Source organism: Panicum hallii, chromosome 4, assembly GCF_002211085.1.
Source record: "Panicum hallii strain FIL2 chromosome 4, PHallii_v3.1, whole genome shotgun sequence".
Lineage (NCBI taxonomy): Eukaryota > Viridiplantae > Streptophyta > Magnoliopsida > Poales > Poaceae > Panicum > Panicum hallii.
Window position 1 is genome coordinate 19,777,585 of NC_038045.1, and position 16,259 is coordinate 19,793,843.

General features: G+C 46.3%; 1 protein-coding gene across 1 annotated transcript; it reads right to left on the reverse strand.

Moving 5' to 3' along the window:
- Positions 1-778: 778 nt before the first annotated feature.
- Positions 779-1,600, reverse strand: LOC112890385 (lignin-forming anionic peroxidase-like). The gene has a single exon (XM_025957287.1). It carries the CDS (start codon positions 1,598-1,600, stop codon positions 779-781), a length of 822 nt encoding a protein of 273 aa, XP_025813072.1.
- Positions 1,601-16,259: the final 14,659 nt, after the last annotated feature.

Below are 16,259 nucleotides of genomic sequence, written 5' to 3' on the forward strand. Positions count from 1 at the left end.
CGCCTTCTTCATGTCCAATTTCAGCGCACAGAAACGCTGATCACTGGACCGCTTCTGCTTCATGAACTGCAGGCACTCATAAGCTACTATTATGTTATCTGTGATTAACCACCCCGGCACAAAGGCTGATTGCTCCTCAGAAATGATCTCTGGCAGCAACATCTTCAGTCTGTTAGCGAGAACTTTTGATGCAATCTTATATAAAACGTTGCATAAACTGATTGGTCTGAACTGACCAAGCTCCACCGGAATAATCGGAATGAGTTTTTCTTCTTCCTTAGCTTAGAATTTATGACCACATGATGAGAAGATTCATGCTTCCCTGGTGACTTTGCCATATTTTCCGGCCACAACAGCTTTATATCTACATGATGCATGATCTGATGAAGATCATGATGACATCTATTGATGCATGGTTAATCTTAATCTGCTGGACTAAAAATGAAAATAATTCTGTGCTGGAAATAAATCATGTTTAGGTGAAAATCATGTGATAGATGTGTAAGTATATTCTTTATTTGGGTCTGGAAATGACAGACCAAATACTATGCCAACATGGAAGCAGCATGAATCTTCTCATCATGTGCTTATAAATTCTACATATTTTCTCAAAATAAAAAATCATAGGACACATGTAGCTATATGTCCTCCGAAACAAATGACCATATAAAGAAGTGTTATTCACAAACAAAGAAAGGAACAAATAGAATGGGTTAGAATTTATTTTGTACAGATTGAATTGTATAGCTATGACTGGCTTGCATATCCGATCAGTTCATCAATAGTACACCATCGAGCACTTGAGCCTCACTTCCACGGGCATCCCTGGTGGAGGGGGTATGCCCCCCATCTTCACCACAGCCCTAGCGAAGTCCTTGGCGAACGCCTCGGAATCCTTGCTGTACATCTCCAGCAGATGGTCCAGCGGCCCACCGCAGCCGTAGAGCGCCTGGTCGGAGGTGAGGAGGCCGCGCCGCACAACCAGGTCCTTGTAGTAGGCGTTGTCGAACCTCATCGGCGTCTGCTCGTCGAATGGCGTCGCATCGTCACCGGCCTGGCACGTCCGCCGGCGAAGCTCCGTGAACGAGGGGTCAATGTCAGCGCTGCCCTCCCCGTCGTTTCCGTAGACGCGGTCCTTGTAGTGGAGGCACCGCGCCGTGTCGATGGTGTGCGTGCCCGAGAGCGCGGTCATGTCGCGGGCCTCGAGGCTGTACTCCGCGAACTTGATGATGAGGCTGGTCACGTTCTCGTGCGGGCTGGGGAGGTCATTCTCGGTGGTATCCCTGTCGGCGCCGCGCGAGTCCTTGTGGCCGAGCTGCACGTTCCACGTCGGTCCCTCGAGCAGGGCGACGGCGTCCCGGGAGGCCAGAGCGAGGATGTCGGCGCAGGAGACGGTGGCCGGGCAGGAGTGCTCGAGGTGGGACTTGATCTCGTCGATGATGTCGAAGCCGCAAAGCGAGTCGTTGGGCTCGGCGTCCTTCTCGCTCTTGACGAAGGGCGTGGCGTCGTCGAGGAGGACCGAGACTACAGCCGCTTCACCGGCTGCCTTCGTGCGTGTACCGGCTCCCGCGCTTCTACTATACGCGTGTGCACGCGCCATCGTTCCGCTGGTGTTGGCACGGTCTCTGGTCATCAAGCACGCTCGTGCTTCGTGGCGACGGCGTCAAGATGAAGAAAAGATCGAAGCAGATTATCGCCAAGCGCTTAGGACAAATTAGCACGGACATACTACCTCACTAGTAGTTTTTTCTGACGGTCTAATTGGCATTATACTGCGGGTTTGAGTATCCGCCAGGAACTCTGCCAGCACAAATTGCTGTAATTTTAGTAGAATTGGCTCATTAACAAATTCACAAATTCTAATAAATCTCAAAGGCCCATGCGTGCAAGAGGAAATGGTTCAAATTTAGTCCCACCACCTTGCTAGTGGAGGAGGGGGATGACCAACATAAATATGTAAATTCTTTCCACTCCTCTAAGTTATGTGATGGGGGAGGGAAGAGAAACACCACACACACGAGCACGCCACATTTCGCCTCACCGGGCACAAGAACAGGCACGGGCGCGCAGCACCTGCGTGAATGGTCCACCGAAATCCGGCCCCTCGCCTTATGGGGGCGCGGCTTCCTTTTGCAGTTTTATTTTTTTATGACTTGGTTCCTAAGTCTGCGAGATATGAAAGTCTAAATCCTAAATCTAATTGGTTTAGATCCCGATCACGACGTGAGGTCGGTTTGACTTCCCTATATATATATATATATGACTCATTGGCCTCCACCAAAGATACACAAAAACCTAGGGTTTTTGCCTCTTCTCGCTGTTGTGTCGCCACCGTAGCCTTCTCCATCCCGAGCACCGGCGTGCACCGGTGAACAGGAGAGCAGGTTTCCGAAACTCTTCGCCTTTGGGATCCTGCATAGGGAGAGGGCGAATAAGGTTTTTGGGAGCGCTTTTGAGCGACTGCTCAAGATCTTCACCACGACGCGTCTTCCACCCAACTCCGTCGCCTCACGAGCCAACCGCCTTCATCGTCTCTAGCAGCGATGGTTCGTCGTCGTCAACCCTGCAACCAAGGCTCAGTACATGTTCTATGATCTGATCTATTTCTTAAGCATGTATCCTGAGTTCCTGACTATGCTGTTTATGCTGTCTAGTATGTTAGATTTATGCATGCTAGTTTCTGTGTTTATCATGATTTATTTCATATGGAATTTAATATTGCATCTGCCTATATTCTCAATAATCCAAAAACCATATTATAGTCAATCTGTTGATTTTACAATGGCTAGATTTGCTGATGCCCTGAGGCTAGAAAAGTTTTCTGGTGTGCACATTAAGAGATGGCAAGTTAAGATCCATCTCTAGGTTACTGTAATGCATGCATGGGAAGCGAGGCTTGGCATACCAGTAGGTGAACATTCTCCTGAGGAGAGGAAGAAGTTCACGGATGCCAACAATCTCTTTGTGGGCTGCATTATCAGTGTCCTTATTGATCATCTGGTTGATGTGTACATGCACATAACAGATGCGAAAGAGCTGTGGGATGCATTGGTTGCAAAGTATGATGCAACTGATGCGGGCAGTGAATTGTACACCATGGAGAGCTTTGATGACTTCAGGATGGTGAATAACAGTTCTGTGGTAGAGTAGGCTCATAAGATACAAATCCTTGTGAAGGAACTTGAACTCCTAAAGTGTCCTTTACCTGACAAGTTTGTGGCTGGGTGCATGATTGCAAAGTTGCCTTCCTCATTGAGGAACTTCGCCACTGCTCTAAAGCATAAAAGACATGAAATATCAGTTGAAAACCTGATAGCATGTCTTGATATTGAGGAGCTCGGGCTAAGGATATTTCTGAAAAAGGAGGTGAGGGTCACTCCAGCACCAACATGGTGCAGAAGAACCACCCACACAACAAGAACAAAGGGAAGGCTGTCACCAAGCCTGTCAAGACTGCTACCTTCAAGAAGAAGAAGACTACGCTAAAGGAGCTTGCTTCATGTGTGGTGATGGGTGACACTTTGCGAGGGACTGCACAAACCATGCAGATCACAAGGAGAAGGCTAGCAATAGATCTGGATCCAAGACTGTCAACACGGTGATTGCGAGCAACACTGGAGACAGGTATGGTAATTTACCTACTATTTTTTTTAGTATTTCACTCTACTAGTTGGTGGATTGATACGGGTGCTAATGTTCATGTGTTTGCTGGCATCTCTATGTTCTCTTCTTACTAGCTCGCTCGGGGTTCTTCCATCCTAATGGGGAATGGGTCACATGCTTCTGTTCATGGTGTTGGCACGGTAGATCTGAAGTTTACTTCGGGAAAGATCAGCTGAAGAACGTGCATCATGTCCCTTCTATCAACAAGAATCTCGTGAGCGGCTCCCTTCTGTGTAGGGATGGTTTTAGGGTAGTTTTAGAGTAAAATAAATTAGTAGTGTCTAAGCATGGACAATTCATGGGTAAAGACTATGATAGCGGAGGCTTGTTCTGCTTTTCCCTTGCAGAATTTTGTAATAAGTCAGTGAACCATACTTGTGGTGGAGTTAATGATGATGCGGGTGTTTGGCATTCTCGTTTATGTCATGTTAATTTTGGTTTAATGTCTCTGCTTTTCAGTATATGTTTCATTTTGAATTTCACCATTGTCAAAGGTTCTAAGTGCCATAGCTGTGTGCAATCGAAACAACCTCGAAAACCTCACAAGTCGGCCCAGGAGAGGAACTTGGCACCTCTAGAACTCCTACATTCTGATATTTGCGAGATGAATGGTGCGTTGACAAAAGGTGGACAAAAATATTTCATGACGTTGATTGACGATGCGACTAGATTTTGCTATATTTATTTGTTGCAAACTAAGGATGAAGCGTTAGATTACTTTAAAAATCTATAAAGCCGAAGTTGAAAATCAACTAGAGAGAAAGATCAAACGTCCAATGTCTGATCATGGTGAATTCTGTGAGGAACATGGTGTTATTCATGATAGTACGCCTTCCTATTTGATGAATTCTGTGAGGAACATGCTATATTTCTCCAAAATATTTGATGAATTCTGTGAGGAACATGGTGTTATTCATGATAGTACGCCTTCCTATTCACCTGAATCAAACGGGGTTGCTGAGAGGAAAAACCGCACCCTGACTGACTTGGTTAATACCATGTTAGACACTGCTGGTTTATCTACGGCATAGTGGGGGAGGCTCTGTTGACTTCATATCATGTCCTGAATAGAGTTCCAAACAAGAATAAAGATCAAATACCATATGAGGTGTGGATTGAGAGAAAACCATCATTTTGTTATTTGTGCACATGGGGGTGCTTGGCGAAAGTCAATGTACCTATTCCGAAGAAACGCAAGTTGGGACCAAAGATAGTGGATTGCGTCTCTCTACGTTATGCTCAGTGGAGCATTGACTATAGATTTTTAGTAGTTAAATCTGAGATACCTGATATGCATGTTGATACTATTATGGAATCTTGTGATGCAACCTTTTTTTGAGAATATGTTTCCAATAAAAGAGGACTGCTGAGGGTCGGGGTACCACGTTTCCCACTCGAGAAGAATGGCAAAACGCCAGCCCCTGACCAGACTCCCGGTTAGGCGCAGCAAATACAAAATGCTCCAGAATAAACATATTTTATTCCTGGCAAATGAGTGTTACAAAGTACAGTCAGCCCATGGACGTTGCAAAGTACAAAAATCTATTATCACCACAAGGATGGTAATGCTGGAACCTCGGAGAGGGCTGCTACAAGTGCGGGAAGCTTGGCAGGAACATCTTCCTCGCTAGCCTTCTTCTTGCACCCCCTTCCTCGAGGACAACCTAGCAGGGGATAACGGCAAGTTGTCCATGCGCCGCCGCCACTGGCCAAACTCCTTCACCATTTTAGACGACAGTGAGGAGCTCTTTCCCAGCCTCAGCTGCCAGGGAAGGACGAGCCTTCCAATGGTGCGAACTGAGGCTGAGGCACACGGGGAAGCCGAACCCACTCGGGGGCTAGGCAGTATCCACGAGCATGCACCGTGCTAGGAAAGGTCGAGGAGTTCCTCCTGGTACCCGTATCCGGCCGGTGGAAGCATTGACACATCCTCCACCGGGAGCTGACGCCTCCCCCATTGTCGCCCGAGGCGCGTAGGGAAGCTGTGCTACTTGCCCGACAGAGACGGTGCCCTTCCTATGCATCCGCTTAGCCCGATCACCCGAGCAGAACGCTTGGAGGATCGAGCTTGCGAAAAGCCCGAGTGGACGGTGTCGCCCGCGTGCTATCCCTTGCCGCTTGTAAGCATTCTTCTAGCACCGGATGCTGAAGGAACCACCGACTCCATCAGGCGGACGCACATAGGCTAAAAGAAACTCCATTACTCGAGGCAGGGCTCGCTCACAACTCAGGTTGGGACGAGTTCAAAACGAGGCTCTACAGGCCTCAATTTATAGCCACTCAGGTACCCTCCTGTCCGACGAGCTAGTTTTGCCGCGTAACGCATGGCTCCTCCTTAAAAGAAGGGAAACCTTCACGAGAGGAGTAGGGGGGAGCACCACTACAGCAAACTGATGTGACAGGTCATGTCACACCCGGTTTTGGAAAGGAACCGAATGCATCTCATATATGTGCCAGGATCAAGTTCCACATATATGATAGACGATACAAGTGTGTACCCGAAACAATATCATAACAAAATAGAGTGTTATAGTACTTTATTACATGACTGAAAGTCTTAATCTTAAGTGAATAAATAAACATTTATAACTAGCAGCAGACTTCAACTTCACAAGCAGATGACTAGGAGACATACGCCTAGAACTCCTCAAGATCTTCAGGGAACTTCAGACAATTATCTTGTTCTAAGCAGCATTGGTTTTAATAAAGCAAGCATGAGTACACTTATGGTTGGTACTCAGCAAGTGGACTAAATTATATGACATGCAAGGCCAAAATCAAGGAAAAGCTAACATGGTTTGACTATGATAAGCATTTTTAGTTGACCAAGTTTTATTTAGCAAGCATTAACTAAATGTAAGTATATACCAACCCTTAAATAAATAAAAGAGATAAGATAACAACAATAAATAAAGAACCTCAATTTAGATCGTCTTTAAGTTCAATTATCATGTGAGGTTCCAACCCGCTCTTAACTGTGAGCATGGCTGATATATCAGTTTTCACTCTGCAGAGGTTGTACACTTTACCCGCAACTCGTGTTTCCCTTGATGCCTGGGTTTGCAAGGCCCTTAAACACTTCCGAGATGAGTGGCAGTGATTCACTACGAGGCCTTTACAAAGATTCCCTAACTTATGCCAATCCGCTAAGGTTTTAAGTCGAAGCGGTCATAACCCTCCCTAATGAGGAAGTGCCTTAGCCAAGGACCACATATCATAAAGCCTCAAGAGGACCGAGCTATACCCCGATGATGCAACCCCTCTTGCCCTTTCGGTGAGATTATCATAAGCTAAAATTTATAATTAATTAGCCAAGACCAGAGCCATGTAGTATTGTGGTTGCACTATTTTCCTGGGTGGTTCTCCATGTTCCAATTAATGCAATGATCTTGAAGTCAGTATCAATAAATGTATTCCAGAACATAAATAAAACCAATGTAGCATGATTTTCAGTTTATCCAACTAAAGTCTAAGTAAAAGCAACTAGCATAGCTACAATATAAATATAACAACCCAGGTTTAATCAAGGAAATTCAAAAGAAACTAGGCACATCCTTAGTTTGGGAACCATCATATTATAGACACATGCATGCATATAAAGTAAATATGTGTATTTAGAAAGTTATTAGGACCACTTGCCTTCGTTAAAGTACTGCTGCTGCTCAGGAACGTCTTCAAAGCCTTGCACTTGCGGACCCTCGAACTGCGCACTGTCTATCGCAACACAAAAGTACATACAAATAAACAAGTACAATAAATAAGAAATAGTACACCAAACAATATAAACAGAGCAAAACAACATTATAAAGCTACTGTGTACATCGCAAGGGTTGCGTGAGTACGAGAATCGATGAAAACGGAGTTAAAACAGAGAAGTTATGGCTAAAACATGATTCCAGGAGCTTATTCGTCAAAAATTTGAAACTAGAAGGGCTCTCAACAAAGAAACCAAGAGCTAAAACATAAAAAAACCCTTAAACCTAGGGTTTAATTAAAAAAATAGAGGGACTAAGGATGGCGGGTTCTATTCTATAAAAAGATAGGGGCTTAAACAGTAGAAAAAGGATCTACTCGTAAATAATTTTGAACTGCAGTGGACTGTGGGTTGATTTCAATATAACTCAAGGGCGAAAGTGCATAAGATCCTAAGGTTGACTGGTATCGGGTTATGTGACCTTGGTCTTGATCTAGACCGTCGGATCTGGATCGGACGGCTGGGAGCGGCTGATGGCTCGGGGTGGCAGCGCTGGACGTCGGCAGCGAGGGTAAATGGTGGCGGGCGGCGGCGGACTCATCGGGTGTCACACCCGATTTATAAGAACATAAATCGAACAATCATATATGCGCCAGGATCAAGTCACGCATATATACAACAAAATCATCAAGATATCACAACAAGTATCTCGAAATAAAAGCGTATAAATTACAAATGAATGTCTTTATTACAACTGAATCAAGAATCAGTTCAAGGAGTGCGGAAGCGAAAAAGAGATACACGTAGAGCTGGGCACCACAGGGACATCGACTGGGAGACAAACGCCTAGAAGTCATCGAAGCCACTGACGTAGTTCTCCACGTCGCCGGGTACTGAGCAGCAGTCGAAGATATCCAAGAGAACAGAAGAGTGGAGAGGCAAGTGTGAGTACAAACTCGTACTCAACAAGTATAACACAAACTATGAGGCTCTAAGGTTAGCTGACTCAACTGCATTAGCTTTTAGACTTGGCAAAATTTTATTAAAGCTAATTACTACAAGTGGATGAATTACCATAAACCCGAATTGCATAAGAAATTAATCAATATTAATTAAGAACTACTGAGAACCATCCAAACCACCAAGATAACCCAACTAATCAGACGGAGGATCTGGGCCGCTCATGACTGTGAGCACAGCTGATATATCAGTTTTACACTCTCGAGAGGTTGCACAACTTTACCCACAAGTCGTGAGCTACGCTAGTTGTTCATCACACTTCCTTAGGTGAGATGGCTAGCAAGCACACTACGAGACCGTTACAAAGGATCACGTTGGTAAGGTGTAACCGCTAAGGATTCTGGATCAGCGATGATGGGGCCCACCTCCGGGGGTACAAGCACACAGCACAGACCAAGCCAGAGGAGCAGGGACCATTGAAGCTTACCACCCCTCTTCCCCACACAGGTAAGTTACTCCCGAACCAAAATGACCTAATTAGTAAGTCAAGACCGTCCCATTCCAGTCTTGTGGTTGCGCGGTTGTCCCAGGTTGTCGCTCTATGAACCGGTCCTTATAGAGAGTAGCCAACCAAGCACTAAGCACCGTGCTGGCCCCCTAAACCATGTTTCTAACAAAAACATATTTTAAGAGACGTGAGCCGCTCAAGCACACAGCAGAGAGGGCCACTCTCAGGATCAAGTTGCATAGATCCATTAATCAAATTTAATTTAAAAGAACCGAGATGTGTGAGAGTGCAGCACCTAGCACAACTAACCAAAATGCAACCCAAGGTATATATATAAAGGATAACAGTGGCTAGGAAATCCTTATAGGCATACAGTATTAAAATGCAGTATGGAATTGTATTTAAAAGTGATAGGATGTTCATGTTATACTTGCCTTCCTCAAAGTTCTCCTGCTGCTACTCAAACTGCTCTGCAGAAAGGGGCTCCTGGTACTCGTCCAAAGGCTCAGCGTCTACTCACGATCGCAACGCCAAAACATGGTCCAGCACATACACATTCATGAAAAAAACAAAATATAAGAAATAGTACAACATTACATAAAAACAGCACACAAAACCATGGTAGAACTGTTCTACGCGTTACAACGATCGCGTGAGCGTGAAAACCACCTAAAACGGAGCTAAGACGCGAAAACTAGAGCTAAAACAAGGTTCAGAAGTTTTTCTGTAAGAAAACAGAAGTTCCCAAGGGGTTCTGCGCAAAAACTGAGGACTAAAACGAAATTAACCCATAAACTTCGGTTTTAGACTGCAAAACCACGCATCTAGGGATAGCGGATCCTATTTCTGGAAAGTTCAAGGGTTTTGGTGCAAAAATAGGGGCTTAACTGGAATTATCTTTGAACGGAGGTGGACTGCGGGCTGATTTCGGGAAAACCCAGGGGCTCTTTAACAAAACTGCCATGGCTGAAGGGGTATCTTCTAATCTAGGCCGTCGGATCTGGATCGAACGGTTCGGACCTGATCTAGTTTGGATAGTCCGATCTGCACGGCGGGGGTCCGAACAGGTCCGATCTGGATCGGTCCGGTCTGATCTGACATAACGCGGCCGGCGGCGGGGGGGTCGCCGGAGATCGGTTTCCGCGGCGGCGTGCCACCGGAGCTGGGCGAAATCAATGCTCTGGGGGTCAAATCAAACGGGGCTTGGGTCTGTCGCGATCAGCGTGACACGCGTGATCCACCTAAGGCACTTGTGGGCCTCGGGGTTGTTCGGGATTGCGCGCGCGGTGGCGGAAGCGGATTTGCGCGGTGGAGCTCGCCGGCGTGCGGCGTTCCGGCTACGGAAATGGGCTAAGGTCCACGACATCTAGCGCAAAAGGACCAGGGGAACGTGCTGTTGCTCACCGAGGGCTCGAACTGGCCGGTGAAACAGCGCAGGGTGGTCGGCGGCGAGGGCCGAGCGGCAAGGGCGGGCGGCGCTCGCGGAGGAAGACGATGTAGGGGCCTCCGTGCTTCTGGTCACCGTGGATCGACTCGGGGTGGTGCTGTGAAGGTAACACGGGAGTTAGGGAGTACGGAAACACGCCGGCGGCGATCAATTTTGGTAGCGGCCGAGCTCACCGGCAATGGCGGTCGTGGCGAAGTTCAACGGCGAGAGCGAGCTGGGCGTGGCTAGGGTTGCGGTCGCGGTTTCGGGAAGTCACAGGAGAGGTGGCCTGGTAGCTTAAGAGGCGGCGGGGATGCCCTAGGCGTGCGTGCTGCGGACCCTGCGGTGAAAGCGGATCGCGCAACGGATTTGCGAACTCCCGGGCTTTGGGGCTCAGCTTCTAGAAGGTGAGGGCGCCGGCGAGCCTGGTCAGTGGGCCTCGAGCGAGCGTACTGAGGGCGGAGCGGGGCCACGGGCAGCGACGGCACGGCGGGGCGGAACAGAGGGAGCCGGCGTGGGGAAGAAGAAGGGAAGGAAGGAGATGGTCACCGACAGGTGGGACCGGACTACCAGAAGAGAGAGAGCTGCGGAAATGACTGAGAAAAGCACGGGAATGACTGAGAAAAGAACGGAAATGACTGAGAAAAGAAGGAATGACTGACCTACTTTCCTGTTTCCTTCCCTTTCTTTTCAAAGCAACTCAAATCTATTGGAATTCAACTAAATTTTGAATTCAACTCCTATGCACTCAACCAAATAAAACTTATGCACCAGCATGAATGCACAAACATGTTGAGCCAAAATAAATTTTAATCCTTTGTGAATCAAATTATAAATAAATGCAAGCTAGGTAAAATAAATCCTTAGAAAATTTTTGGAGCCCAATTACATTCATTATAAATCTCGAAATTTTACCTTATGGTGTTACAAACCTACCCCCCTTACAGGAATCTCGTCCCGAGATTCAGATAGACTAGCTAGCAAAGAGATTGGGGTATGTCTTCCTCAACTCATCCTCTCACTCCCAGGTAGCCTCCTCCTCGGTGTGATGACTCCACTGAACACGGCACATCTTGATCTTCTTGTTCCTAGTAACTCTCTCAGACATCTTCAGAATCTTCACTGGATGCTCGGTGTAGGTCAGATCCTCCTGTACTTCCAACCCTTCCAACGGGGCTTGTTCTTCGGGCACCCTTAAGCACTTCTTCAGCTGAGACACGTGGAACACATCATGCACTCCTGAGAGGTTGGGAGGCAACTCCAAGCGGTATGCTACCTCACCCTTCCATTCCAACACCTTGAACGGACCAACGTATCGAGGGGCTAGCTTCCCTCTCGCATTAAACCTGCGAATTTCCCTCATCGGCGAGACCTTCAGATACACATGATCACCCACTGCAAAGGTCAAATCTCGACGACGAACATCCGCGTAGCTCTTCTGACGAGTCTGTGCGACCCTCAGGTTCTCGCGCACCTGCTGTACCAATTGTTCTGCCTCTTCAATGATTTCCGGACCAAACACCTGCCTCTCGCCAATCTGATCCCAATACAGCGGAGTTCTGCACTTCCGACCATACAGGGCCTCGAAAGGAGATTTCTTCAGACTGGCCTGATAGCTATTGTTGTACGAAAACTCTGCATACGGCAGGCATTTATCCTAGCTGGTACCATACTGAATAGCGCAGGCTCGAAGCACATCCTCCAACACTTGGTTGGTTCTCTCTGTTTGCCCATCTGTCTGAGGATGATAAGCGGTACTGAAGCGTAGCTTCGTATCCAGCGAATCATGCAACTGCTCCCAGAACCGTGAAGTGAACTGAGATCCTCGGTATGATATGATGTTCTTCGGAACACCATGTAGACAGACAATCCTGGAGATGTACAACTCTGCGAGTCTAGCACCGGAGTAAGTAGTGTTCATTGGAATGAAGTGATCTCTTCCCATATGGAGTTGTACCCTTTCTGGGTACGAGGCAATCCCACAATGAAATCCATAGTGATCTCTTCCCATTTCCACTCTGGAATCTTCAACGGTTGCAACAGACCCGCTGGTCTCTGATGCTCTACCTTGACACGCTGATAAGTGTCACAGATAGCCACGTACTCCGCAACGGAACGCTTCATTCCATACCACAAGAATCGTTCCTTGAGATCATAATACATCTTTGTGCTGCCTGGATGAATGGAATACGCCGTATCATGAGCCTCGCTCAAGATCAGCTTCCTGAGATCCGCTACATCTGGCACACATATCTGACCCTTGTACCACAAGGTACCCTGTTCATCTTCTCTGAAATGAGGTGCCTTGCCAACCTTGAGCAGTTCACGGATCTCCTGCAGCTTCTCATCTTCTTTCTGATGCTGCCTGATCTCTACTTCTAGAGTGGGTTCTGCCTCGAATGATGCACTCGAGGTGTGATGCAAGAAACCCAGACTCAACTGCTCAAATTTCTCGCATAACTCCTGAGGCATCTGAAAAGCCACGGTCATGTTAACATAGCTCTTCCTGCTCAGAGCATCCGCTACAACATTGGCCTTGCCCGGATGATAGTGAATCTCCAGGTCATAATCCTTGACCAACTCTAGCCATCTTCTCTGCCGCATGTTCAGCTCATGCTGAGTGAAAATGTACTTGAGGCTCTTGTGATCGGTGTAAATATCACACCTTTGCCCAAACAAGTAATGCCTCCATATCTTCAGAGCATGCACAACTGCGGCTAACTCTAGATCATGTGTGGGATAATTTAGCTCATGCCGATGCAACTGTCGCGAGGCATAAGCTATCACTCTACCTTCCTGCATCAGGACGCAACCAAGACCATCCCTCGAAGCATCACAATACACTGTGAACCTCTTGCTCTGGTCTGGCAGAGTAAGGACTGGTGCCATAGTCAACCTCTTCTTCAGCTCCTTGAAGGCCTTCTGGCGCTCATCAGTCCAAGAGAAGTCCACACCCTTCTCTAGCAAGGAAGTCAAAGGCTTCGCAATCTTGGAGAAATTCTCAATGAACCTCCGATAATATCCTGCTAAGCCCAGAAAAGAGCGGACTTCCTTCACTATCTGCGGTACCGCCCAGTCAAGCACATCCTTCACCTTTCCGGGGTCCACAGCAATACCTCCCTTGGAGATGACATGACCGAGGAATGGAACCTTGTCAATCTAGAATTCGCACTTGCTGAGCTTGGCATACAGCTTGTGCTCTCTGAGTCTCTGCAACACAAGCCTTAGATGCTTCTCATGCTCTACTTCTAACTTGGAATATATCAGGATATCATCAATGAATATCACCACAAAGGTGTCCAGATAATCTATGAAAACCTTGTTCATCAGATGCATGAAGAAAGCCGGAGCATTGGTCAAGCCAAAGGACATGACCGTATACTCGTATAGCCCATACTTGCAGGTGAATGCCGTCTTGTGGATATCCTCAAGACGAATCTTCAACTGGTGATAACCCGAACGCAGATCAATCTTCAAGAATACACAAGCACCCTGAAGCTGATCAAAGAGATCCTCAATACGAGGCAATGGATGTTTGTTCTTGATAGTGACTGCATTTAGATCCCGATAATCGACGCACATTCTCTTCGCGCCATCCTTCTTCTCTACAAGCAATACAGGAAAAGCCCAAGGAGAGAAACTACGACGGATATAGCCCTTGGCTAGCAAGTCATCGACAGTCTTCTTAACTTCCTCATGTTCAACGGGTGCCATACGATAGGGCCGCTTAGCAATAGGAGCTGTGCCAAGCAAGAGATCAATAGAAAACTCAATGTCGCGATCAGGCGGCATACCTGGCAAATCATCCGGAAAGACATCCGGGAATTCAGACACCATGCGAATACCATCCGTGGGTCTAGCCTCCATCTGACAAAGAATTCCAGAAGGCTCCGAAGCACTGACTGTTGTGGCAGAACCAATTTGAATTACACCGGCTCAAGTATGCGAGTCCTCTCTTGAGGGCTACCTCGTGCTTCAAACGGTATAATCCCTTGGCCTGTCGGGTAACATCCCGATAAACCACCGAAAGCAGGATCAAACAAGGTACCTCACACGAAGGTGAGTCCAGAGATATAAATGCCATTACACTTTACATCACAGGCAGGTTTATTACAAAAGTATACAAAGCATCATTAGTTCCTAGTGAAGGGAGATTATTACAAAACAGTTTAAATTTTATGTCAACGCAGCGGAGTTTGAAAGCATAGACATTGTACACGTCGTTATTACAAATATCATACTAGCCCTGGCATGATATCATTCGGCGGAATCTGTATTGGCCGGGGACGGATCCCATTCCACAGACCAACCATCAGGCAAGGGGTAGGGCCACGGTGTAATGAAAGATGGTTCATCAATGAGATTACCTGAAGGAAATAGTTACAAAGCAAGATTGAGTATGCTAATACTCAGCAAGACTTACCCGCTCATGGTATACTTAGCCATGTACCTAGACTTATGCAGGCTTTTCAGGTTTTGGTTAGAGTTTTCAGCTGAAAAGCAACAAAGAGTAGATTCTTAATTTCAACTTTTAGTTTTCAGGATTCTAGTTGATTAACCATTCTAGGTAAGCACCTATATCTACTCAAACATGGTAGTATCTTTAATCAAATCATCATCTTTGACAATCTCATAGTTGCTCTTGTTACTCTATGTGGCAAAGGGATTAAGCAGTCTCAATCTCCGCGAGAAACGGACGATTCCTGAATCGAATTTAAAAACCTTGCAAGGGTAAACCTAACACACACGCTTGGAACACCAAAGGGTCGTTCCGAAGCAACCGTTTGCCTTTCATTCCGACTCGTGGATCAGATCCACCACAAGCGACTGCAGGACTATACGCACTTCCAAAGTGCAGGAGGTACGTCTGTAGCGCGACTACAAAACCCGTACTCCTGGTTGCCCAGCAACACGTATTCCTACACGTCGAACCAAGTAACCAAAAGAACCAAATACATGTGGTGGGGGGTATGTCTACTCCTCGGACCGATTGGTTACTAGGCTTACCGCTTACCATAATTCATGGCATGTGGCTAGTACTTTCAAATGCTTAACCACCGCTACCACACACTGCGGCCTTATCCAGTTCAACAACACAGACGGGGTATCATCTCAATATGATACTCCACATAATTCCCGTCCGTCACCCTTATAGTGATAACAGTAATGTAAACAATACAGTTCCTATATCGCGTGAGTGACAGGGAATCACCCGACTTTTACCGGTCCTATAAGTAGAGCAGCTATTCGGACTCAAGTTCTAGTGTTCAACACATCGGTTACTGGAATTATGCAACTAAGGTTTCCAAACAACTCCTAAGAACTTAATGCATAAAGATATATATAAATAGTATAGTTTGCAGTGTAAATAAAGTAGGGGTTATGTCCGGGGCTTGCCTTCTTGCGTAGGATTGGGGGCAGTAGGGTCAAAGTTGTCCGAACTTTGGTTCGGAGCTTCAGTTAAACCTTTGACGGCGTTCCCGGGTTCTTTAGTTGATTCCTCTCCTTGTCCCAAAATGAGCTTGTAGTCACCGTCGGCGAGAGCAGTCGAGTCTACATGTTATGCAAAGTTATAAGTTAAGGAATGCACCTTCTTTTATGTTATTTCACAATAAAGTTGCAATCCAAACAAGAGAACCTTACATTTCAACAAACAACCTAACTACCCTGTACTGGGCAGTCATTTATTGAGTATCAACCAAACTAACTAGTTACGTTAAGCAACAGGGTGGGTTACCCTAAACATCTATACTAACTTCATTAGGTAGCATGTTTGGTTATTTTAAGCAGGTAACTAATTACACTTTGTACTACGCTTATTTCAACTAATTATTATAAACACCCCTAGGTTTTACTTAATTATGGCTTATTTTGATTAATTAGACAAACTCTAAATTAGGAATATAAACTAAATTAACCTAAGTGGGTTTAATTGAGATAATATTACCCTAATTTTTTTAAGTATTTTGTGCAATAGATAAATCAGAACAAATCACTTAATTAAACAA

Excerpts from the sequence above, each read along its gene's own strand:
- LOC112890385 (XM_025957287.1), bottom strand. The coding sequence starts at position 1,600 with ATGGCGCGTGCACACGCGTATAGTAGAAGCGCGGGAGCCGGTACACGC.